The sequence below is a fragment of the Glandiceps talaboti genome, chromosome 2 (genome assembly GCF_964340395.1).
Source record: "Glandiceps talaboti chromosome 2, keGlaTala1.1, whole genome shotgun sequence".
In the NCBI taxonomy this organism is placed as follows: domain Eukaryota; kingdom Metazoa; phylum Hemichordata; class Enteropneusta; family Spengelidae; genus Glandiceps; species Glandiceps talaboti.
In genome coordinates, this window is record NC_135550.1 from 24,691,809 (window position 1) to 24,716,920 (window position 25,112).

Genomic DNA, 25,112 nt, shown 5'->3' on the forward strand with positions numbered 1-25,112 from the left:
CCAACAGGAAGTTATAGTGTGTCCGGAAATGTGTCTACTGTTTTTACATATTAGTGCCTTCTGTACAGTTTATAGTATCTAACCTGGCTGAAATGTGTACACCAAGAGCACCAGGCTGAAAATGGATGACGACTAATTACTTGATGGTGTGCTTTTCTGGTGTAGATTTCAATTTGGTTGTAAGATGTCTTCTTTTTCTCTACTAACTCACTAACAAAGACTGTGTTCACTACAATCCCAACAGACTAGTCTAGGATACCATTGGCAAATCTAATAAGAACCGCTGCCTTTCCTGATTGGTTGTAGCTTGATAAGCATGTTCAAATTTTACTAGCGCTTCACTTTGTGGCTCGACTTTTTTTTTTTTTTTTTAGAAAATGAAAAACATGTAATTCCACGTATATATATTGGATTAACAGAGACATGCTCAAGCTGTTTCGCAAGACTTGACATAATAAGGCCGGCTATTATTACATGCAAAAATTGTTTCGCTATCAGCATTAACACAATCAAAGTGACTGGCTCATTTCCAGTACAATTTTAAATCCTTTTTCCAGTCGAGATCCAAATCTTGTACAACCCCGTTAAATTCTGCCAAAAATTGTTCATTTTTTTTTAAATATTTTTTTTTTGGGGGTGTCCACACTCAAAAGTTCACATTATTGGCATTAATTAAGCACATACAAACTTTCAATGTATTAATTAAAGAAATCTGAGCAATGATTAATACCTACTGTGTGTGTGGATGAAATTGAATCTTAATGAAATATTAAATATAACCGTTTATACGTTACTAACGAAACCCCATTCACTGCAACCTACAATCACACAACATTTCTAATCATCAAAGGAGCCATTTCACATCCAGCATTTGCATTTTATGAATATTCAGACCACTAGCTTACTGTAAATAGTATACAAGGAGTTTGGTATGAATTATGTGAATAAAAACATAGCATTAGATAGATAACCTTGGTTGTCGGGTCAAAGCAGAAAAGAAATAGAGTTATCACAAATGCCATCAGAATTGGCCAGAAAAAAAAGTTACGTCCAATAAGAGCCACATGTTGTAATAGGAAGAAATTGAACACTGTCCAAACACTTTGAGTTAGAGTGTAGAGACTTGTACACTCACATATATATCTCAGTTTACACATGTGTACATAGTAAAGTGTACAAAATCCAATTTCTAACACTTGGATGGAATTGGACCTTACAATAGGGTATGTTTGCTTACTTGTGTGTGTCCAACCAACAGTTACACGCAGCCTCATACATCCCTCCATTGAGAATATACTGTAACCTTCTATGGGACAGTTTGCATTTGTAGGCTTACTAGCCCAGCACACAACAAATCTCCATGCGTGTTCACTGACTTTTCACAGTCCCGAAGGCACAGAGATTGAGTTACAGTACCTCACTGTGCCAGCTGAATAAGTCTTCACACAAGGAATTGAGTCACAGAGAAAAGAGAGGAGAAAAGAGTCTCGGCAAATGAAGGGGTATTGGGCATTCTTTGGACACCTGCACATACTGAACAGCGCAGAGCATAATGGCTCAAATAGCAAATTGGCAGCAATTCACTTGTTTGCTCAACATGTTTTTGTTCAAGGTGTAAGGCCAGCATTGTACAGACATTTAATGACAGGACCACCCCATCAAACAATCCAGGGGGATTTTAATTGATGGAGAAAAGTGTTTCACACTTTTGAAGTAGGGATTTGACCTGCCTTTGGCAAAAGGTGTGGATTAACAATGGCACCCAATAATCCCCCCTTTTTGTTTTGCTTTTGTGCTAATGCAAATAAGATTGAACTTCTCTGTATACCAAGGTGAGACTGCCCAACAATAGTAGAAATTAAACGGCACACAATATGTAAATAACATTAGTCTGTAATTGGCAAACTTTCTCACTTCCTCTGAATGCACCATAGAAAGAAACTAAGAAGTGAAAAAAAACCACACGCTTAGCCAGGGATTCCTTCATACCGCTATGCAAAAGTTGTCAGCAATATGTGTCCTGATTAGTACCCACAATGGAAAGTTGAAGGGTATTATCATGTCAACGTTGTTTAGAGTGCAAATATTGAGAAATCAGTATTTGTTTACGAGCTGTCATGCTATACTAGTGGACATGTGTTCAAATTTGCTTTTGTTAGCTGTAATAAGCCCTAATTGTCCATAATTTGATGGCCTGTCAAAACCAATTGGTTAATCAGCTGTAGGGCTAATTACCTCCTGCCATCTGGGACTTCATCTTCTACTTTTCTTGAAATCAAGTACATATATTGATAGTTATCAGTATAAGATCAGTAATTACACAAACCAGTACTATTACAAAGGTTGTGTAATTGTCAAGTGATTGCACAGTTTTCATGACATCATCATTTCCATTTATCTCCTGTATCCGTCAATCCCATTGGGGTATTCAACTGTTTCATATTAATCTTCTTCTTGGTCATGTGCGGTCTCTCTTTGTTTTCATTGATTGACATCGATTTCATTGCTTTCAGTTGTTTTCACTGCGAGAGAAATAAAAAATAATTCTCCTTTTTTGTACTAGGGATATATGTGTATGTACATAATTATGTATGTATGTATGTATATATGTACATATGTAAGTGTGTGTATACGTGTGTGTGTGTATGTGTGTGTGTGTGTGTGTGTGTGTGTGTGTGTGTGTGTGTGTGTGTGTGTGTGTGTACAGACTAAAAACTATGATACTGCCAGAAGGCGTGCAGCACAGATGAGTTGCCTCAGTACATAATTTCTCTCTTTTCCATTTTAAACTGTCCTGTACATATCAAGTTTCAGCAGCTTTCTCTTCCCCCAACTGTCATAAAATTCACGGCTTGCCGCAAGCATAACTGTAGAGGGAGAGCAGGTCAGTAGAAATTCAGTGCAGAGTATGTACAGACAGATGACAGCTGTTGTAGAGCTGGGCGGAATACCATAAAGGAAACATGCATTATGCAGAGTAGGCTGGCCATCCTATTCAAATATGGTGCCAACAAGTACAGTGAGGGGGTGGAAAGAGGCGGAGCCTGCATCACCTTTTATCTGATTCATTGCTCTTCTTAAGCAAATAGAGCATTCCTAACAACATTTCACTCAATTTGGTCTACTTGAGACCCGATGTGTTGAAATTTCTCTTATGCTCCATCTTTTTCACCAGAAGAATCGTGGCGTCTCTGACAAAACAAATTTGACTTTGGGAGACAGATTCTCATCCTTCCTTGCCACCAGGTTGTGACCACATGTGCCTTGCTTTCATGATGCTAGTTTTGAAGTATGTTTTAACTGCCATTGAAGTTGAAGTATTACAAATTTCTCACATTATTAGACTTGCATACTCTCAACCATGATAACCCTCTAATATGTACTATCTTCATACTTTTAACATACTGCTGCAAGCAACAAAAAAGAAAGAAAAAAAAAACATCCCTGCAAAAGGCAAAGATATGTGTAGTTTTTGCTTGAATTTTCTTTCAAAACAAAAATAGTGAGGGATAAGTTGAATTGTATATCTTCACTACTTGAAATGTTTACCATAGATATTTTGTACTTTTGTGATCTAATATGAATGCCAATTATGTTATTTTGATAGTAATGTACTCATGTTGTCATCATACCCAAACTTTGTCAAAGTATTATGGAATTGTTTTTACTATACCATGTTTTTTTCTGGTAAAATACATTCCAATGTGATTAGAAATACCACAAAAACATCACTCCAATTTGTGTCGGCCATACCTAACACAATTTCAACAACAACAAAATTAATATTATGATTTATTAAACTTTATTTTGGAGGAAAAAAAGAATGCAACAATGCTAAATAAAAAGGAAACAAGAAAAAGGGGGAAAAAAAGAAATAAAAAAAACCACACAAATACAAGATTTTAGTAGGTCTCAAAAAAGACAAAACTGACAATACTAGTCATGTAACACTCAACCTAAACATTGGAAATCCTAAGAGTAGATTATTTCTTATTTTTTATTCAGATATTGTTTGTTTTGTTTTGCAAACTTAGGGACAAAAGTATCTTTAAAAATGTGAATTGCAAGAGAACATTGGTATTGCACGCATCATAACCCCTGTATACACATTGTCATTGTTGTGGCAAATTGCTTTCATTTCAAATTTTTTCAGTAAAGTTGCATGTGCTGGAACTGAATTTTTTTTCCGTACAGTAAAAACTTATAATACAGTAGTCTAGTATTGGTTTACTGAGTATGCATGCACTGAACCAAACAAAATGCATCTTCTTGCACTGTTTCTACGTGACAAAGTTTGGGTTGACCTCAGTGCTGAACAAATGACCTTCCATGCTATAAAACAACTTTGTACAGCAGTGAATTGCATTTCAAAAGCTCGCTTTGTTCTGTAACCAAATGAAAATGAAATTATTCAAAGATTTGTGGAAAGAAGTGAGCACCTGAAACTTTTATTGGTAAAGAAGGTAACAATACTATGATTCAAATTTATGCTTGCAAAGTTCCTTGTACCATTGTGTTGGGGTCAAACACTACACATAAAAGACATGAGAAACTAACCATAATAACACTTCCTAAGTTGCTAAGGTTGAAACTTGCCATGGAAACACACCCTCTGTTGGCGTGGGTGAAACTTATCATAATAACATACCCTATGGAGTAATGGTTGAAACTTACCATAATAACACACCCTATGTAGTAATGGTTGAAACTTACCATAATAACATACCCTATGTAGTAATGGTTGAAACTTACCATAGTAACATATCCTCTGTTGTAATGGTTGAAACTTACCATAGTAACACACCCTCTGTTGTAATGGTTGAAACTTACCATAGTAACACACCCTATGTAGTAATGGTTGAAACTTACCATAGTAACACACCCTCTGTAGTAATGGTTGAAACTTACCATAATAACATACCCTATGTAGTAATGGTTGAAACTTACCATAATAACATACCCTATGTAGTAATGGTTGAAACTTACCATAGTAACATACCCTATGTAGTAATGGTTGAAACTTACCATAGTAACATACCCTATGTAGTAATGGTTGAAACTTACCATAGTAACATACCCTATGTAGTAATGGTTGAAACTTACCATAATAACACACCCTCTGTTGTAACTTACACCTATAAAATTTTCCTCCTCCTACTGACATTTTCATTCTGTATGATAGTTTCATGATTTTCAGTGTTTTGTCATCCAAAAGTGGGCTCTTTTACAAAATGTCAGAGTGAGTTAGGTTTGGCAACCAGACATTTCTATACATTTGTACTCATTGAGGAAACTGTAATAAAAAGCTTATTGTGTTGGCAACTGGATATCTTTGTATACCGCTGAAAAACATTTGGATAAAATGGCCCTGACACAGGTGATTGAAACTAGATATATTTGTACAGTTTTTGCCAGCTGAAAAAAAGTGTTGCAACGAATGGCTATAATGTTTGGAATCAGGTATTTTACATTTCTGTACATTTGTACAAGCTGACAAAAGTGTTGCAATGAATGGCTACATGTGTTTGGAAACAGACATATTAGTGGTGGCTTGTAGACGACTTGCTGAAATCTGATTTCGTCTGTAAATCACAGCTGTTGCAACACTTGATGTCAATTGCATGTGTTTGTACATCTACTGTGGTTAGTGATAAGTAGCATTTTTGCACAACTTTCAGAAAAGTTTTCAGGGTTAGATTTCATCAACAAACAAGTCTTCCCAGCTGTCACATGTCCTTTTCATAATTGAATATTATACATGTATAATTGAATATTAGGTGTGTCTGTTTGTATGTATAGGCGCGTGTGCATATGTGTGCGCATGGATGCACATATGTGTATATGTGAGGATGTGTATGTGCATGTATAGTTGTATGATTTCAGATTTTCGTTTAGAACAGTGTGATCATATTTTTCAAAATTTGTCTTTCAGAGGTGACTATGATTTATACATTTTTTGAGCATTTTACATGCAAAAAAATTCCCATTCCAAAAATGAATTCATAAATGTATTATTATCACGTAAATTCTTCATCAAATGTGCTTTTAATATGAAAAATCTGTAGGAATACTATTTAAAAAGTATAAAAAGTTGATTTTATAAGTTGCAAAAAAAAAGTTTTTGAACCTATATTTCATGGATGTAAAAACACTTGCCTTTTGGCTACAGTCCCTAGGTAATAAACTAAACAGTGTTCATATTCGTCATAAAAAATTCATGTTTTGTCATTTGAAAGGACAAGATATAAACAAAGCAAGGTAGAGTGCATATATAAGGACACACCTCCTTCTGTTTTGTTTTGCCACAAACACCACCACTGTGTTGTTGAGCACGGCCCCAGATCCATGTACTACTTTATCCATGATAGCATGCTACATTAATAGTGTACAACACCTGAGCTGTGAAAAATGAATTTGATCTCTGATTTTTCCTTTCTGCATGAGTAATGCCAGCCGTAGGGTAGTGATCAGAAAAGCTATGATTCGATTCAGCTTATTGTGGCGGGCCCTAAGTGAAAATATGCTGTCGGATGGAACACGGTGCAGGTATCATCTTCAGTTGTATGCATATACATAAATGAGTCATAGTATGGTATTAGTATTATGTGTAGCTTGGAGGGAGTCATTTGGAGAGTGATTCCCCGGTGGTTTTACCTACTCCACTCTTCTCTGCTTGTCTGGGATTTGAATTGTCAGGCCTGATTGAAAATGATGCACCCGATATCACCAATTGGACATATCATATGCAAATGGTACAAATCTTGTGGCATAATATGATGGGAGGAGGGCTGTCAATGTAAATTTCCCCTGTGAATCTAAATGTCTTTTTGGAGTGCAAGAGATATAGAGTGGCAGTTCATAGTTAATCATATTGATTTACTTCTAAGTAAAGCTAACAGATACAAAAGTTTAAAACTGTATCTCAACAACATTTAGACAGATCTGTATCATGGCCTGGCAAGTGATAGCCTCCCCCCCCCCTCATATCTGTAGAGTGGCATGGCAAGTGATAGCCCCCCCCCCCTCATATCTGTAGAGTGGCCTGGCAAGTGATAGCCCCCCCCCCCCCCTATATCTGTAGAGTGGCCTGGCAAGTGATAACCCCATCATATCTGTAGAGTGGCCTATTAAGTGATAACCCCCATCATATCTGTAGTGTGGCCTGGCAAGTAATAGCCCCCATCATATATGTAGAGTGGCCAGGCAAGTGATAACCCCATCATATATGTAGAGTGGCCTGGCAAGTGATAACCCCATCATATATGTAGAGTGGCCTGGCAAGTGATAGCCCCCATCATATCTGTAGAGTGGCCTGGCAAGTGATAGCCCCATCATATATGTAGAGTGGCCAGGCAAGTGATAACCCCATCATATATGTAGAGTGGCCTGGCAAGTGATAACCCCATCATATATGTAGAGTGGCCTGGCAAGTGATAGCCCCCCCCCCCCCCCCATCATATCTGTAGAGTGGCATGGCAAGTGATAGCCCCAATCATGTATGTAGAATGGCCTGGCAAGTGATCACCCCCATCATATATGTAGAGTGGCCTGGCAAGTGATAGCCACCCCACCCCCCACCCCCATCATATCTGTAGAGTGACATGGCAAGTGATAGCCCCCAATCATATATGTAGAGTGGCCTTGCAAGTGATAACCCCATCATATATGTAGAGTGGCCTGGCAAGTGATAGCCCCCCCCCCCCCCCATATCTTTATAGTGGCATGGCAAGTGATAGCCCCCATATTTGTATAGTGACCTGGCAAGTGATAGCCAATATCTGTATAGCGGCCTGGCAAATGATAGCCCCTATATCTGTAGAGTGGCCTGGCAAGTGATAACTCCCATCATATCTGTAGAGTGGCCTGGCAAATGATAGCCCCTATATCTGTAGAGTGGCCTGGCAAGTGATAACTCCCATCATATCTGTAGAGTGGCCTGGCAAGTGATAACCCCATCATATCTGTAGAGTGGCCTGGCAAGTGATAGCCCCCATCATATCTGTAGAGTGGCCTGGCAAGTGATAACCCCATCATATATGTAGAGTGGCCTGGCAAGTGATAGCCCCCCCCCCCCCCCCCCCATATCTTTATAGTGGCATGGCAAGTGATAGCCCCCATATTTGTATAGTGACCTGGCAAGTGATAGCCAATATCTGTATAGCGGCCTGGCAAATGATAGCCCCTATATCTGTAGAGTGGCCTGGCAAGTGATAACTCCCATCATATCTGTAGAGTGGCCTGGCAAGTGATAACTCCCATCATATCTGTAGAATGGCCTGGCAAGTGATAACCTCCATCATATATCATCATGTATAGCGGCCTGGCAAATGATAGCCCCTATATCTGTAGAGTGGCCTGGCAAGTGATAACTCCCATCATATCTGTAGAATGGCCTGGCAAGTGATAACCCCCATCATATCTGTAGAATGGCCTGGCAAGTGATAACCCCCATCATATATCATCATGTAGAGTGGCCTGGCAAGTGATAGCCCCATCATATCTGTAGAGTGGCCTGGCAAGTGATAGCCCCATCATATCTGTAGAATGGCCTGGCAAGTGATAACCCCCATCATATCTGTAGAATGGCCTGACAAGTGATAACCCCATCATATCTGTAGAGTGGCCTGGCAAGTGATAACCCCCATCATATCTGTAGAATGGCCTGGCAAGTGATAACCCCCATCATATCTGTAGAATGGCCTGGCAAGTGATAACCCCCATCATATCTGTAGAATGGCCTGGCAAGTGATAACCCCCATCATATATCATCATGTAGAGTGGCCTGGCAAGTGATAGCCCCATCATATCTGTAGAGTGGCCTGACAAGTGGTAACTCCCATCATATCTGTAGAGTGGCCTGGCAAGTGATAGCCCCATCATATCTGTAGAGTGGCCAGGCAAGTGATAGCCCATAGACAGTGGTCTATGACAGCCCCTATCATATCTGTGCTGCTTCACTCCAGCCTGCCATCTGGGTAGCTGTACTGAAAATAGTGTTTGCATTGTCATAACTGCAATTACTGATATAAATGGTTCAATTAGAGCTTTTCCCCCTGTGACATTTGTCTCGTTCTTTCCCCCAGCTTTCACAAAAAATAATATGAAAAGAAAAAAAGAATGTCACCAGTTTTGACATTCTTTTTGTGTGTGTTACAAAACACATGTTTGTTAGTTTGCCTGACTTTGTTCTAAAACATATTGCATCAGTAGTGCACATCACAATAGACAAAGCCTTTGGTTTTAGTTTTTCTTGCCATCTATTCACAGCCTTTCAAATTATTTTTCCGGCCACCTTTCCAGTAATGTACTCGAAGAGTGAAAAGCTTATTGTAGCTATTAATATTCATAGAAAACAACTTGTTGAAAGCTTTGGAGTCGACATCTCTAACCCTGCAGCTTCCCCTGTCTACATTTGTGACATGTGCATGTTAACAATATGGTCACATGTCGTGCTCATCATTTTCTGTTCCTGTGCAACATTTAGTCGAGTACCACATTGTGTATCCAGTGTATTGATCAAAGTATTACATTGTTGTCAAAGTGTATTCACCAAGTATATCTTTGTTTTGAAAAGAGTGTTCACTATCCTACATACAGTTAAACATTGAAAATTTACACACTAAGAGTATAGTCCTGCTAAAAGTGTGTTTACAATCCCCAATCATTGATGACATTCATTGGAGGTGAGAATTGTAGTAATGTTGAAAATAGTAGATACAGACGTTTCAAGCAACAACTCTGCATCAATGTAAGGCTAGCTAGAACAAATACTGTGATCCAAATTCAAATATTCAAGGCAATGAAATATAAATGGAAAATACTACCTATGATCACCAAAGCATGCACAAAGGATCACAACTAGATGAATTGCAGGAATTATGATCATTTTCCTCTAATCAGGTAATTACTAATGGTTCTAATCTACAGGTAAAATGTTCAGTATTTTCGCACAAAAAATTGTTGTCACTTGTAATGTGCAATAATCACATATTTATTTGTTTAATGTATAAAACCTTGAACATTTTACTGTCAAATCTGTTTTCACAACTGAGAAAGGAAAAATGAAATTCACAGCCTGGGACATTGATAGAAACCGTGATGATAGCGGCAGTGCGTCATATGCAAAAAAAAAGTGTTGTCACCTACTAATTTGCCAACTTCAGTTGAATGTGTCTGAGGTGTGAAGTGTCTATCTATAGGTTCTTGATGCAAAATATTGTCCGGTGAACGTTTCATGAATGATAGTCAAGTCTTGAGAAGGCCCAAGTAAAGTGTTTTTGAAGATGCCAAATGTCAAAGCAATTTGCTGCTATTGTATGGAAGGGTTCTTGTATCAAATGAGGGAAAATGTGTGAGATCTAATCAACCCACTCAGACCATTGGTGCTGGCGTACACTGTGACTTTTGTTATCTCACAAATTCATCAGTCTTACTTTTACTCTCACAAAAAAATAAATGTCAAAATATGAGATGAGAAAACTCTCAGAGAAAATGATTGTATTATTGACTTGCAAACTCAACAGATTTATTTTACCCTTGCAAAATAAACTAAAAAATCATACAATATATTAAATTAAAAGATGAGGAAACTCATGACAAAATAATTGTATTTGGGTAGAAAATATTATAGTCAAAACATTACACATTTGTGTGGTATCACAAAGGTGTTTTAGCACAACTGAACTGTAAAGTGCAGTAGTGCTATAGGCATGGCAAAGTCTGTGTCTGTCTGTGTCTGTGTCTGTGTGTGTGTGTGTGTGTGTGTGTGTGCGTGCGTGTGTGCGTGCGTGCGTGCGTGCGTGTGTGTGTGTGTGTGTGTGTGTGTCTGTGTCTGTGTGTGTGTGTGTGTGTGTGTGTGTGTGCGTTGTGCGTGCGTGCGTGTGTGTGTGTGTGTTTTTTTTTTTTTGGTCAAACATCTTTAATTCCAAAATTATTGAGCAGATTGGGTTGAAATATGATGGGAACATTCTTAGTGGAGTTTAGATTAAGAATTGTTCATGACATGATGATCCCATCAGTGATATGCAAATTAGGTCTAAAAATGTGTCTTTTTTGTCAAAAATATATAGTTCCAAAACTACTGAGCAGATTGGGCTGAAATTTAATGGGGATGCATCTGGGGATGTGTAGATGAAGTTGTATTCATAATGTGATGATCCCATCAGGGATATGCAAATTAGGTCTAAAAATCTCAATTTTGGTCAAAAACTGATATCTTGAAACTTCATGGTGAATGGGTTGAAACTTGGTGAGGATGTTTCTGGAGGTATTATTCTGCAGTTATTGTTGAAAACATTTTGACACAATTGGGCCTAGCAACCATGACCACACTCTTAGCAACAGTGAAATGACGATGTGTATTACAAAGGGATGGGTAGGTAAGTGACTAAAGATTCAAAAAAAATTATGCAAATATGCCTAGCAACAGGACCATACCTATAGCAACAGCTAAATGATGGTTTATATTGCAAAGATGAAAAGTGGGAAGGGTAGGCAAGTTAATAAAGATTCCAAAAATGTATGCAAATATCCCTGGCAACAAGACCATGTCCATAGCATTAGCCATATATAGTTGTGCTATAACGCCATTGGCACTATTTTTGAGATATGACATGAAGTAAAATGTTTTCAGCATTGACTAACACCTAATTTTAGCACTATGCAGTGCTAGCTAGGTATAATTTTAGTGACTATAAACCGTGGAGAGCCTTTAAAAAAACCTACAATACTTGAATCTACCTTATGTTCATAACAAGCAACTCCAAAAAAATGACCTGCTGAGTTGCTGTGAAGAGCTGTAACACATCAACAGAGAGCTCTTTCAGTGAAGTTCCTAAAAGGAGCTCTTTATCTTGTGTGTGTGTGTATGTATGGAAGTATACATGCGTGTATGTGTTAAATAACCATACCATACCATGCTCTCCGATTTGTTTGGAGTATCCTTTTGGGTTTAAACATGATTCTCCTTCATCAAAATAAGCACTGTTACCTTTCTTGTTTGTATTTTGCACACAGTTACAAAAAAAATGAGCCATGTCAATGGCATGTGTTCATGATATACATATATATGATGGTACTTCTGAACTTGAGAGATACTTTATATTTTGAAATTTGTGAAGTATGGTTCTCTTGTCACCAACCAGAATGTTTTTAACATGAATACAAAATTACAACCCCGATGCTTTGTATAGCATTTCTCATGTGGCGTTTACGCGGTATGGAGTTGATTTTTGGCGACATGAAATTTACATCATAACTAACAGTGTATGTAGAAACAGTGCTAATTCTGCAATATGTTATAATCTGTTATTTGTTTAATACAAAGTTGAAAAATCCATTTTTTTTACAGAAAAATATTTAAATTGTGTTTCTTATCACAAGTATTAGGAATTATAAATATTTTGTTGTGAATGACAAAGCAACATTCATCTTTGTTTTTATTTACCACCAGGTCAAAGTCAACAGTATAACAGGTATCAGGATAACAGAGGTTCAAACACTTCGTACGGAAGGTGAGTATCTTGGAATGATTTTCTATATTCTCACACAGTTTTAACAGCAACTGGTAATTTTGTTTGGATCAAAGGACTGTGTTTCTGTTGATGGCATTCATCACAGTTCTCTGTCTAAGTGACATACATACATATACGTGTACACGTTACACATATATATGTACACACACACATACATACATTCATACATACATACACACATACACACACATACATACACACACATACATACACACACATACATCCATATGATATATACATACATACATACATGCATGCATGCATGTATGCACGCATACATACATACACATACATACATACATACATACATACATACATACATACATACATACATACATACATACATACATACATACATACCTACATTCATACATACATACATACATACATACATACATACATACATACATACATACATACATACATACACACACACACACATACATACATACATACATACATACATACATACATACATACATACATACATACCTACATTCATACATACATACATACATACATACATACATACATACATACATACATACATACACACACACACACACACACACACACACACACATACATACATACATACATACATACATACATACATACATACATACATACATACACATACATACATTTAAAAACAATTACTAGCACAAACTAGAATGTTTCAACTGTAAAATTGAATTTGTTCTATAGTCCCACATCCTACCCAACAGACTTTTATGTTGATCAAACATACTTCATTAAATGTAGGAAGTTAGGGGGTCAAAGTGGTATACTCAAGTTCCTTATTTAGCAGAACTCTCAGGTACATTAGACATAGTAAAAAGTATGTTTGTGTTGTATGTGAGTGTGTAGAAAGGGGATATATTATCATCAAATTGGATTTGTAAAATTTGAGAGTGCAACCAGTAAGCAAAAATAGTTTCTGTGAAATAACAAAATACGAATTGTTGTAAAATAGCTGTCTTTCTGAAAACTGGGTGTATTATCATATCCATGGGACTTTCTTAATGTCTGTTTCATTTAGACTTTGGGAAATTAATAACATTGTACAGTAACTCGGAGTCTGCGATTGTATACGAAGAGAAAACTAGTTATTGAATGTGCCTGTCCATTTTTGGAAAAAAAAAAAAAAATTGAAATAAGAAACTTAATTTGTCCCATCTGTTGACAAATAATCAATAATTTAATTTGCAATGATAAATGATCAAGTTTTTCCATAGTACAACTTCAGTGTAAATAGTTGTGCATACATGCCATCCACAGTCTTCATATTTCCTTTGTATTGAACTAAGCCGTATCATCTGTGGCTTCATTCCACAATCCATAGATACTACCACTACCATACCGCTCCCAAAAATAAAATAAAAAACACTTCGATTTTCAAAACATTGGAGATTTGACAAAAATCTTTTTATTTATCGAGGATAGTCCTATAAATTTCAGATGCTTTAAAAAGAAGTACTTTCACCATGAGAAATTCTGCTTTTAATACCTTTACAAACGTGTTAGATCTTGATAGAAAAGGGTAAACCTACTCCATGAAAAAAAGTAACAAAATGATTTGATAAAAAATGATGAAGCATGTTTTAGAAAAAAGCAAATGAGTAAGTTTCAGTTATTATATTTATTAAAATTCCAAAATTATGTAATGTACTTGCAATATGAACTAATATGAAATTAGAAACCAAGAAATATTGAAATGTAGCTGCAAAAATGTAAGTTATCAAAATATCAACATTTTACCTGTTGTATACACATAAATTTGTGATTATAAAACTGTCTGTACATTTATGCTTCAGATTATCACACATGGTTCTCGGGTTATCACTCATGGTTCTCAGATTATCCCTCTCATACTTATCAGATTATCACTCATGGTTCTCAAATTATCACTCTCATACTTCTCAGATTATCACTTATGGTTCTCAAATTATCACTTATACTTCACAGATTGTCACTTATGGTTCTCAAATTATCACTCTTGGTTTTCATATTACTATTCTCATGGTTCTCAGATTATCACTCATGGTTCTCAGATTATTACTCTCATGCTTCTCAGATTATGCTAATGGTTTTCAAATTATCACTCATGGTTCTCATATTACTATTCTCATGGTTCTCAGATTATCACTCATGGTTCTCATCATTCTCAGGGTTCTCAGATTATCATACTCTAATGCTCTGATATCACTCTGATGGTTCTCAGATTATCACTCATGGTTCTCAGATTATCACTCATAATGATCAGATTATCATTCTCATGGTTCTCAGATTATCATTCTCATGATTTGGGGGTTTTTTTTCAAAGAAAGGTATTACTGATTAATCTATTAGATTTATACAATAAACATCAAATGATATCTTTTAATCTCGGCATCAATGTCTTTCTATTCTATAGATTCAGAAAATTTTAGCCTGCTTGGTACATGTATGTCCTCCAAAATAATGCTGTTTGTTTCCTATATTTCCCTATGATAAGTGTACAAATAAGCTGATCAAATAATTTGATGTTATTTGTAACATAAAAAAATTGTCTACTTTAGACAAGAGTTGAACACTTGTCTTGTTAAGAGCTCTAGATAGTTGCAAGCAACAGGTGACCCCAAAATATCATATTTCAAAGCAGTCTACTTGTCCACCATGTACACAAACTAATTCAGGGAAATGTAATGTACTAAATAGAAAAATTCACCATAAATCATATTTTTCACCCATCTCATTTCAATAATACCGATTTTTATTGTGTGTTTTGTCCAAATTTGATAAATTTCCTGAATAAAATTGGAACAGCTGGGCAGTTAGAGTGAGATGCCTGGTTTACAATTTCAACTGGAATCCAATTAGAGAAAATTTCAGTTAGTTTTGTCATTTGTAACGTAATGATATTAATGTGACTACAGTCTGTTGATAATGGTGGGACGAGTTCACCAGACAGTCAAAATGCACCATCGCTGTTATTGGATTAAGCAAAGGAACGAACATTTTTTTTTTGTTGGTTGTTTTCTGTAGACTGATGTTTATAAAAAGTAGCCACAGGCTAAAAAAATTTTTGCGGGGGCAACAAATTCAAGGAATGTTAAATAGGGAAAGTTCTTTTTTAGACTCTACCAAATATGCCATCTGTTCAAAATTACTAAGATAAAAACCAGAGAGCTGAAACAAAAGCTTCTTCATTGTATGTGTTTTGAATCACAGAATTTTATATAAATGCTAGTTTTGAAAACTTTTCGCACCATAAAAGTAAAAACAAGACATCTTTATTTAGTAGTTGTAAATGTGGTTTATTTTGTGTGAAATGTTTCCCATCGTTTTCTGGGATATATAAATCAAAACAAAGTACATACTATTCTTTGTTTATGTTTTCAATCTCAGGCTTCATGACAAACTAGAGTTTTGAAAACTGTTCACATTACAAAGTCAAAACACGACATTGCATATAAGCTTTAGCATTTAGCATGTGCTTTAGTTTGTATTAACTATGTATCGTCGTTTTTTATGTACCATAAATCTATAAGATGAAGTAGAAAATAATTCTAAATAATATCTGTAACACTTTTTGTCAACAGCAAATTACATATCCTGAAACAGGTTGCCTTGTTTCTATATTATACATATGTGATCAACATAAAATCACGTGATTTTTTTTCCTTCTTTTGTTTAGCCCAGGGGCACTCTTGTGTTTAAGTAGCTCTAAAGCACTGTTAGAGGTTTCTGCTAATTGTTTCTTACCAAAGGCTGTTGTTATTGATCCTTTTGTTGTTCTACCGATCTTTTTTTTTACCACAACAGGAAACAAAGTGATTCGGCATTATACAAAAGAAATGCTGCAGGAAAACAGGACATGTGAAAGAGTACTTTAGAATTTTTTTTTGATACGAGCACACTAATTTATACAGTCAGAGGGCGGATTCTCATTAAAAATGAACTGTGAAGTGGTGATTTCAACAACTTTCAGTTGACTTTCTACTACTATATCATATTTATACACAACTCCAAAATCAAGACAAAAATGTACCACTACTTTATCAAAGAAAGGAGTGGAAATAAATGTTCATTCAAATTGATTTTACTGCAAAGAACAACAATATTATACTGAAAATGTCGGAAAGTAGTGTGCCCTCTAATGATAGCCAAATTTTGTTGTTGTGAGTCAATATGAGAAAAACTGTCATTTCTTGTGAGTCACTACATAGTAAAGAGATATGGGGAACATCAAATGTTGGTGCATCACTACTACACGAGAAATTATGTGCATCAGCATCACATCAAATTGGCTTAGAGGGTACACTGTCAGAAAGTATTCCAAAGGCAAATTTTGACAGTGTTTGTCAGCAAAACAACCTTGCTTCAAATCATTCCAGAAAATCATCAGAAAGTATAACATATATGATCCATAGTGTCAATGTTCTGTTGAAAACAGTAAGATGTCTTTTTGATATTACCATTTCCAAGAAACAACAGTCATATGCACAAACACAAATGCACATGTACGCATGCACACAGACAAACAAACATACACACGCACACACAAACACATACATACACACACACACACACACACACACTCACACACAAACACATACATACATATATACATACACACACATGTACGTACGTACATACATACATACATACATACATACATACATACATACATACATACATACATACATAGATACATACGTACATACATACATACATACATACATACACACATACATACACACACTTTCCTTACATGTACACAAACATACACTCACGTACACACACACACAGTGGAAGCCTATGTAAAATAAATGTAAGTTTGAATTAGTGTCATAACATTGATAAATCAGAAATAATTTTCCTTGGTTTTTGCTTCCATAGTTCAAAAATTGTTGACATTCATTATTACTGTACAACCATAATGAAAGTGTTCCTGCAATATCAGAACTCCCAATTTTCCAGGAAATGTGTTTTGAATCACAGAGGCCGTATAAAAACTGAGAAAGCTATTTCATTAATCAGCTGTTTGATTTGATATGTGTTGCTAGCCATTATAGGAGCATTTAATTCATACAATGAACACCAAGGTTACAACCGTCACACCAACCCCATTTAGTACTGTTCTATTCACACACACATACACACACACACACGTTTTGATGAGCCTAACAAGTTATAAAATTTGCAATAATTTAGGGTTATCATGCAGTCCTCCTATAGAAAATGTGTGCAGTATTATAGTTTTCTTTTTCTCTTTGTCCATACTAGTTTGAAAAGTGACAGAGCAGTTGTTTAAAAAAAAAACCACTGGTAAATGGAAATAATGGGCATGCAAGAGTGTCATGTTGTGCATGTGTACGAAATGCATCATGGGAAATAAAACAGGGCTTGGTGTCATGAGTTGCTGTTACAGTCACTCACTGTTGGTGCTACTTTTAAACTTTGTAGTAGTTTTACCAAATAGATATAGTCCCCAAAAGGTATTTTGATGGGATAAAAGTATGAATCTATTTATTCTCATCTTGCAAATCAGTTCTATTCTCTGCATAGTCAGTATATACAGATTTTAGTGCAGTATGCTTTCATCATCATAAAAAATAGTAATTTAATTTCTTAAAAAATGCACTACACTATGTCTCAGTGCTCTTTACCATGCCATGGCCAAAAATGTACATACATTGGTAAAATGACTATAGAAATTACAAAATGTAGGACTAAAATTATTTTAAAAAATACAAGTTTATGATGCTAAAATGACAATAAAAATATAAAATTACATGACTAAAATGATAAAAATTACAAAGTGCAGACTCTGGCTAAAATGGGAATTAAAATTGCACAAAATCACATGCAGTAGTATTTAAAATGATAAGTATTCAAATTTAATTGCACTACCTAAGCGAATGCTAAAAGGAAGCTCATTCCATAGAATTGCAGCTGTAAATGAAAAGGCTTAGAAACCATGATGTTTTTGTAGTACTACTTGTATCTTGTCTCATTCTACTAATCTTTTATAAATAAGATGGGGTATTTGTCCATTCTTTGTTTTCATGTTTTGTTAGCTGGGTTGGTTTGACAGACCAATGTTTTCTCATTGTGATATTTCTAAAGTCATAAATATTGGTTATAGAATGCAACACTAGTCATGCATGATATTGATAGCTATGGCATTTTTTATAAATCAATGCATTCAACCTGTTGAAGCCTTTAAAAGTCCAGCTACCTTTAGTAACAATACCAGTTTTTGAATTGTGATGTGTTGAAGAACATTTCACGCTGGCAGATAAAAACTTTCTCACCCAAATGTTGGCATCACAGACAAATGACAGCTTTATCTGTCAAAAAAGTTCACTATTTATGCAATATCCATTAACCATAATACAATTGTAAGGCTGAATTTTTCATTGAGAGTATTCATAGTACCAAGGTCATAATTTGGATAGGATTATATATGACATGTATGATAACCTTGTCTATAACCTTGACTTTGTTTTCTTTTCATATATGACCTTGACTTTGTTTTTGTATGCAAGCTATGTATAGAGCTGTCTCAGACTGGTATAATGACCAAGGACTGTATCTTTTGTATATATATATTTGCTTACATAGTAGTAGGTGTAAATCTTTGTGAAGACTTGTGTTACTAGTTTGATGTTGTGAGTGACTGTGGTGGTAAAAGTGAGGAGCAGACATCTGACAACATGATGCAAGAAACACTTTACAGTGGTAACTTGAACAAAGTCATACAGACATACAAGAAATACTTTACAGTGATAACTTGAACAAAGTCACACAGACATACAGGAAACACTTTACAGTGATAACTTGAACAAAGTCACACAGACATGCAGGAAACATTTTTACAGTGATAACTTGAACAAAGTCACACAGACATACAGGAAACACTTTACAGTGATAACTTGAACAAAGTCACACAGACATACAGGAAATACTTTACAGTGATAACTTGAACAAAGTCACACAGACACACAGGAAGTACTTTACAGTGATAACTTGAATAAAGTCACACAGACATACAGGAAATACTTTACAGTGATAACTTGAACAAAGTCACACAGACATACAGGAAATACTTTACAGTGATAACTTGAACAAAGTCACACAGACATACAGGAAATACTTTACAGTGATAACTTGAACAAAGTCACACAGACATACAGGAAATACTTTACAGTGATAACTTGAACAAAGTCACACAGACATACAGGAAATACTTTACAGTGATAACTTGAACAACGTCACACAGACGTGCTACAAGAAGTGTTCTGGTTCAAGCTCTGTCAGTTCAATGTATTTGGTGCCCTAGAGCTCAATCGGAATCTTTCCTTTGAACAACAGCTGTGCCAATCATTGCTTGGATGCAAGCATAAATATGTGAATATTTCATGTTGAAAGCCTGGATGCACATTGCTACGCTTACTCTGTAGGCTGTCAGCACCAATTAGTGATTTCACAAAGCACTGCATTCCCAAAATATAGAAATATACTCCATAAATTGTAAACTTGTTTTGGGAGGTATCGTTTGACTTGCCGACATGACTACCTGGTTGTCTATTGTCCCCTTGTTTCCCATGTATTCCCCGAGGCAGTCACTCTGTGAAAACAAGTATCCTCTCTGCCTCCCTCTCTCTCTCTCTCTCTCTCTCTCTCTCTGAAATGTCTTGGATGCAGAATTGCTCTCCTATTTGAACAAGTGGATTGTGTGAATCAGGAAGCTTTTCAGGCTACAAACTAATTGATGCAATTTACTGTAGATCATCTTTCCTGCTGTATTATGATCCCTCAATGGCAACTTACAATGAGTGACACTGTCAAAAAACTAATGATAGCCCTGTTACTTGATAGCCTGACACTGCTTCCATCATTTATGTAATGATTTTTTATTATCAAAGCAATACATGACATGACAGATAATGCCATGCCATCCCTAGGTGGGCATCTCAAGAGTTGCTTTAATGGCCTGGCACTAGCTGATAGCTCTTTTTCTCTAAATGTATGTCATTTCCTCCCAACAAGGTGGTAGGTACCTTTCATCAGCTGTGTATATTGTAGCATTTACTAGCACATGTATACTCCCAAGGGATTTTGTGGGTTTCTTACTTTACTTGCACGTATACCTGTTACAAAACTGAAGGTATTCATGTAGAATTGATGTACAATTTCTTTTTTTCATTGTTTTCATTTCCTTGCACTAGAGTCAAAACATGACAGTCCTAAATGTGCAGCATTTTGTACCTTTATTGATTAATGCGTGTCAGAAAGGACATTGACTTTAAACTTTCAAAGTGATATGAAGGTTGAATGGCAAACACTGTATAGTAAGGTAATATTAGTAATATTATGATAGACATTTCAGGATCTCATAGTCTGACAATGGTTATCTGTCGCCATTCATATGAAACACTCTTATGATAGAAACTACATGTACCATGGGAAAAGAAAGTGAATTGGATGGGGCTTTTCATCCAAGCCATCAAATCTGATAAATGATATATCAAGGTATAATACATAGAGCGTGGAGATGATCTTTAAGCAGTGTCTGAGTAAAGCTTTGTTTGTTGTGTGTGATTTGTTCATATTAGGGATGCACTCAACTGGTTTTAGAGAGCAGTATCAAAGTATAGCTTTGTTTGTTGTGTGTGATTTGTTCATGTTTAGGATACACTCAACTGGTTTTAGAAAGCAGTATTAACTAATCATAGTTTGAATAAATACAAATTTAAAATGTTGAACTTTTACGTCACAGCTTATAGTTTCATCTCAAATGTTATTTTCAGTTTTCACTACTTACTTGATTGTGATAATTGATGATTACAGGTTTAGTTGAACTCAGGTATCAGTATTAGATTTCTATACCTGGTGCCATAATTGTGGTGACTATACAGGTATTTTGTTATGTTTTGGAATCAACCAACAGAGGCAGAAAATATAGCAAAACTTTGCAGATTTCCTCACCTTGTACATATGTAACATAGTACTATAATTGTGGTGGCTATATCAGTATAGTGAAGAGGATATACCAGTAACTTAGGAGGGAGGAGGGAGGGGGAGGCTTTAACAGAGGAGGGAAGGGGAGGCTTTACCAGTAATACAGGGGAGGGGAAGGCTTTACCAGTAACAAAGGGGTGGTGGGTGGGAAGGGGGGGGGGGGGGGTAGGGTAGCTAAACTAAACATGTTTAGATTTCTACACCTGGTACCGTAATTGTGGTGGCTATATGAATATCAGAGAGTGGGAGCCTCTACCAGTAACAGAGGTGGGGTAAGGCTTTACCAGTAACAGAGGGGAGGCGGTGGCAAAATATATTTAGATTTCTATTTAGATTTTGGTCCGTAATTATGATTGGAACTCCAATAAAATTTCTACCAGTAGAAACACTGTATTTGTATTGTCATCATCAGCCATCAGTGCGTATGTATGTATGTATGTATGTATGTATGTATGTATGTATGTATGTGTGTGTGTGTGTGTGTGTGTGTATGTATGTATGTATGTATGTATGTATGTATGTATGTATGTATGTATGTATGTATGTATGTATGTATATGTGTGTGTGTGTGTGTGTATGTGTGTGTATGTATGTATGTATGTATGTATGTATGTATGTGTGTGTATGTATTTACGTACGTATGTATGTATGTATGTATGTGTGTGTGTATGTATGTATGTATGTATGTATGTATGTATGTATGTATGTATGTATGTATGTATGTATGTATGTATGTGATAACCTGGCACCAAGGTTGATACTTTGTTTCCCACAATGCATCAGTCAGGCTCCCGATGTATACTATCCCATGTCTTCACAGTTTATCCTATGTCATGATGCAATGTCAAATTGTTCATGTGTATGCACTTGTGATATGTAGTATACTAAGTATTCCATTATCAGATTTTCCTCCAAAAGAAATTTCAAACCATATGCCAGAAATCAAAATACAAGTTTGATGAAGAGGGAAGCTATTGTGTGTGTGGCTTATCCTTATGTTCAACATCAATGAAACAATATTACCCTATGTTTGTGAACATTCACACCGCAGACGCTGAAAAAAACAACCTATGGAGATAGATTCAGACCTTTGTCTGACCACCTAAAACAAAAGAAATGGGATCCTGATAACTTAGTGTTTGATTTTTTTTTAAATTATATAAAATGTATGGTATGGATTTATTATGGAAACTGACATTTGTTTTAATCTTCTGACAAACTTCTGTACATGCTGCATATAATTTATCCATATTAACTTGACAGTGACATTGTTCTATATTGTCCATACAGCAATATTGAACTTGGGGCTCATCCTCTTCCAGAGTAAAAATAACATGTCATTTTATTGACAAGCTTTCATGTTTTGATGCAAGTACATCTGACTGTTGACTATGACAAGATAGCTGTGTCAGCCTCAAGTACTGTAAAGTGATTTGGAAGCTGGTACAGCTTTAACTACTAAGACAAACAGAGACATCACTTGTTCTCAAGAGCATCTCTCTGTTTTCTTACGAAGCTAACCTGTCAAAACAAAATGCTCTTCACCAAGTGTCTTTAATTGCTACTTTCCTGATAGCCTGCTCGCCCTGTAGCACCGTCAATAGAATAAAATCAATACTATTTGTACACACTGTTTCAAAGATACACTGCAACAAGATGACAAAGTCATATGCAGCATACTTGAGAAGTACTAGTCTAGAATTCATAGCCAGTACTCCTCTCTCATAGTAAGATGTGGGGGGGGGGGGTGTGCTAAAATCATTAGCAGTTCTTACAAATACTTCTCATCTGTCAGAGGATATCTCCTTGAGGATAACTCACTGCCTGCAAGTGGCAGCACAGCTATAATAGCAATGTATCTCTACTGTAGTAAGTCCATCCCTGGCAGCTCATCACTGCCTACATTCTCCATCACTAGCACTGTAAATAATTGTGTAAATCAAAACATAAAGTGATGTTCTAAAAAGTAGGACTGATGTGTGTATAGTAGGTAGATACATGATAAAGCTCACTTGTCTCCATTATTTTTTCCTTAATCTAAATACAGTGTTTTGTGGCTATTTCAAAGTCTTATTCCCTGGAGTTGTGTCACCAAAAATAAGTTATCAAACTTGCCTTTTTATCAATAGTTACCCAAGTAAGTGCTGTGTTATTACATCACATAGATAACTCAGATTAATGCAAACTTTTTGAGTACAAATATGGAAACCTCTCATTTTTTTGCCATGATTACATTTAGTGTAATAATATTATACCAATATATAACCAACAAAGTTGCAATCACAGACAATCAGGCATTATAATTTATATATTGTTCGTAGGAAAATGTACAGGGCTTAAATCAATGACGATAATGTGGGTACCTATCTTATGAATGATTGATTGATTAATTAACCGGTCAGTTGATATATTGATTAATTTGATTAACTGGTTGATTGATGGATGGATGGATGGATTGATTGATTGATTGATCAATTGATTGGTTGGTTGATTGATTGATTGACTTTGGAAATCATTTTCTTTTATTAGACCTAATGCAAATTGTGGTGTAATTAGATAAAGAAAGAAATTACTGGCTCTGTACATCTATTTTGTAATGGGTTGAGTCTGTAAAGTAACTGTGTGTAGTTAGTTGGTCACGCTTGTCATGTAGGTTCTGTATGTTATCAGACAGGTCTCTGTCATGCTTGCATGGTGTACTTGTTCTCTATTTGGTCAACAACTCCATGATTATCATGTGCAAGTCAGTTACGGTTGTCAGTTTGTTGAAACTTTGGAAGTAACCTAATCTGCTGAACCTGTTTTGTTTTTTCTATTGGTTGAGTTGAAGCTCTAATGTGACATTGATGACATGTTCTATAGGCTTGTGAGTTCAGGTAAACTTACCTTACTATACTGACTGAATGCTGTGTTTTGTGGGCTTCTGAGTTATGGTAAACTTACCTTACTATACTGCATTGATGGAATGTTTTGTAAGCTTCTGAGTGGAGGTAAACTTACCTCACTGTGGTGATGCTGTGTGTTTTGTAGGCTTGTGAGAGTTCTGGTAAACTTACCTCACTGTGCTGATGCTCTGTTCTGTAGGCTTCTGAATTGATGTAAACTTACCTCACTGTACTGGTGCTGTGTTTTGTAGGCTTCTGTATTGAGGTAAACTTACCTCACTGCATTTATGGAATGTTTTGTATAAAGCTTGTGATCGTGAATTGAGGTAAACTTACCTCACTGTACTGGTGCTGTGTTTTGTAGGCTTCTGAGTGGAGGTAAACTTACCTCACTGCATTTATGGAATGTTTTGTATTAAAAGCTTGTGATCGTGAATTGAGGTAAACTTACCTCACTGTACTGGTGCTGTGTTTTGTAGGCTTCTGAGTGAAGGTAAACTTACCTCACTGCATTTATGGAATGTTTTGTATAAAGCTTGTGATCGTGAATTGAGGTAAACTTACCTCACTGTACTGGTGCTGTGTTTTGTAGGCTTCTGAGTGGAGGTAAACTTTACCTCATTATACTGATACTGTGTTTTGTAGGCTTCTGAGAGTTAAGGTGAACTTACATCACTGTGCT

At 36.0% G+C, this 25,112-nt stretch overlaps 1 protein-coding gene across 1 annotated transcript in view; it reads left to right on the forward strand.

The window, feature by feature from the left end:
* The window catches only part of LOC144443604 (5'-3' exoribonuclease 2-like), a 127,678-nt gene that overhangs the window by 73,257 nt on the left and 29,309 nt on the right, over window positions 1-25,112 (forward strand). The window contains exon 31 of the mRNA XM_078133150.1: window positions 12,452-12,512. Coding sequence (XP_077989276.1) covers window positions 12,452-12,512 — 61 coding nt within the window. The remainder of the gene's footprint in view (window positions 1-12,451; window positions 12,513-25,112) is intronic.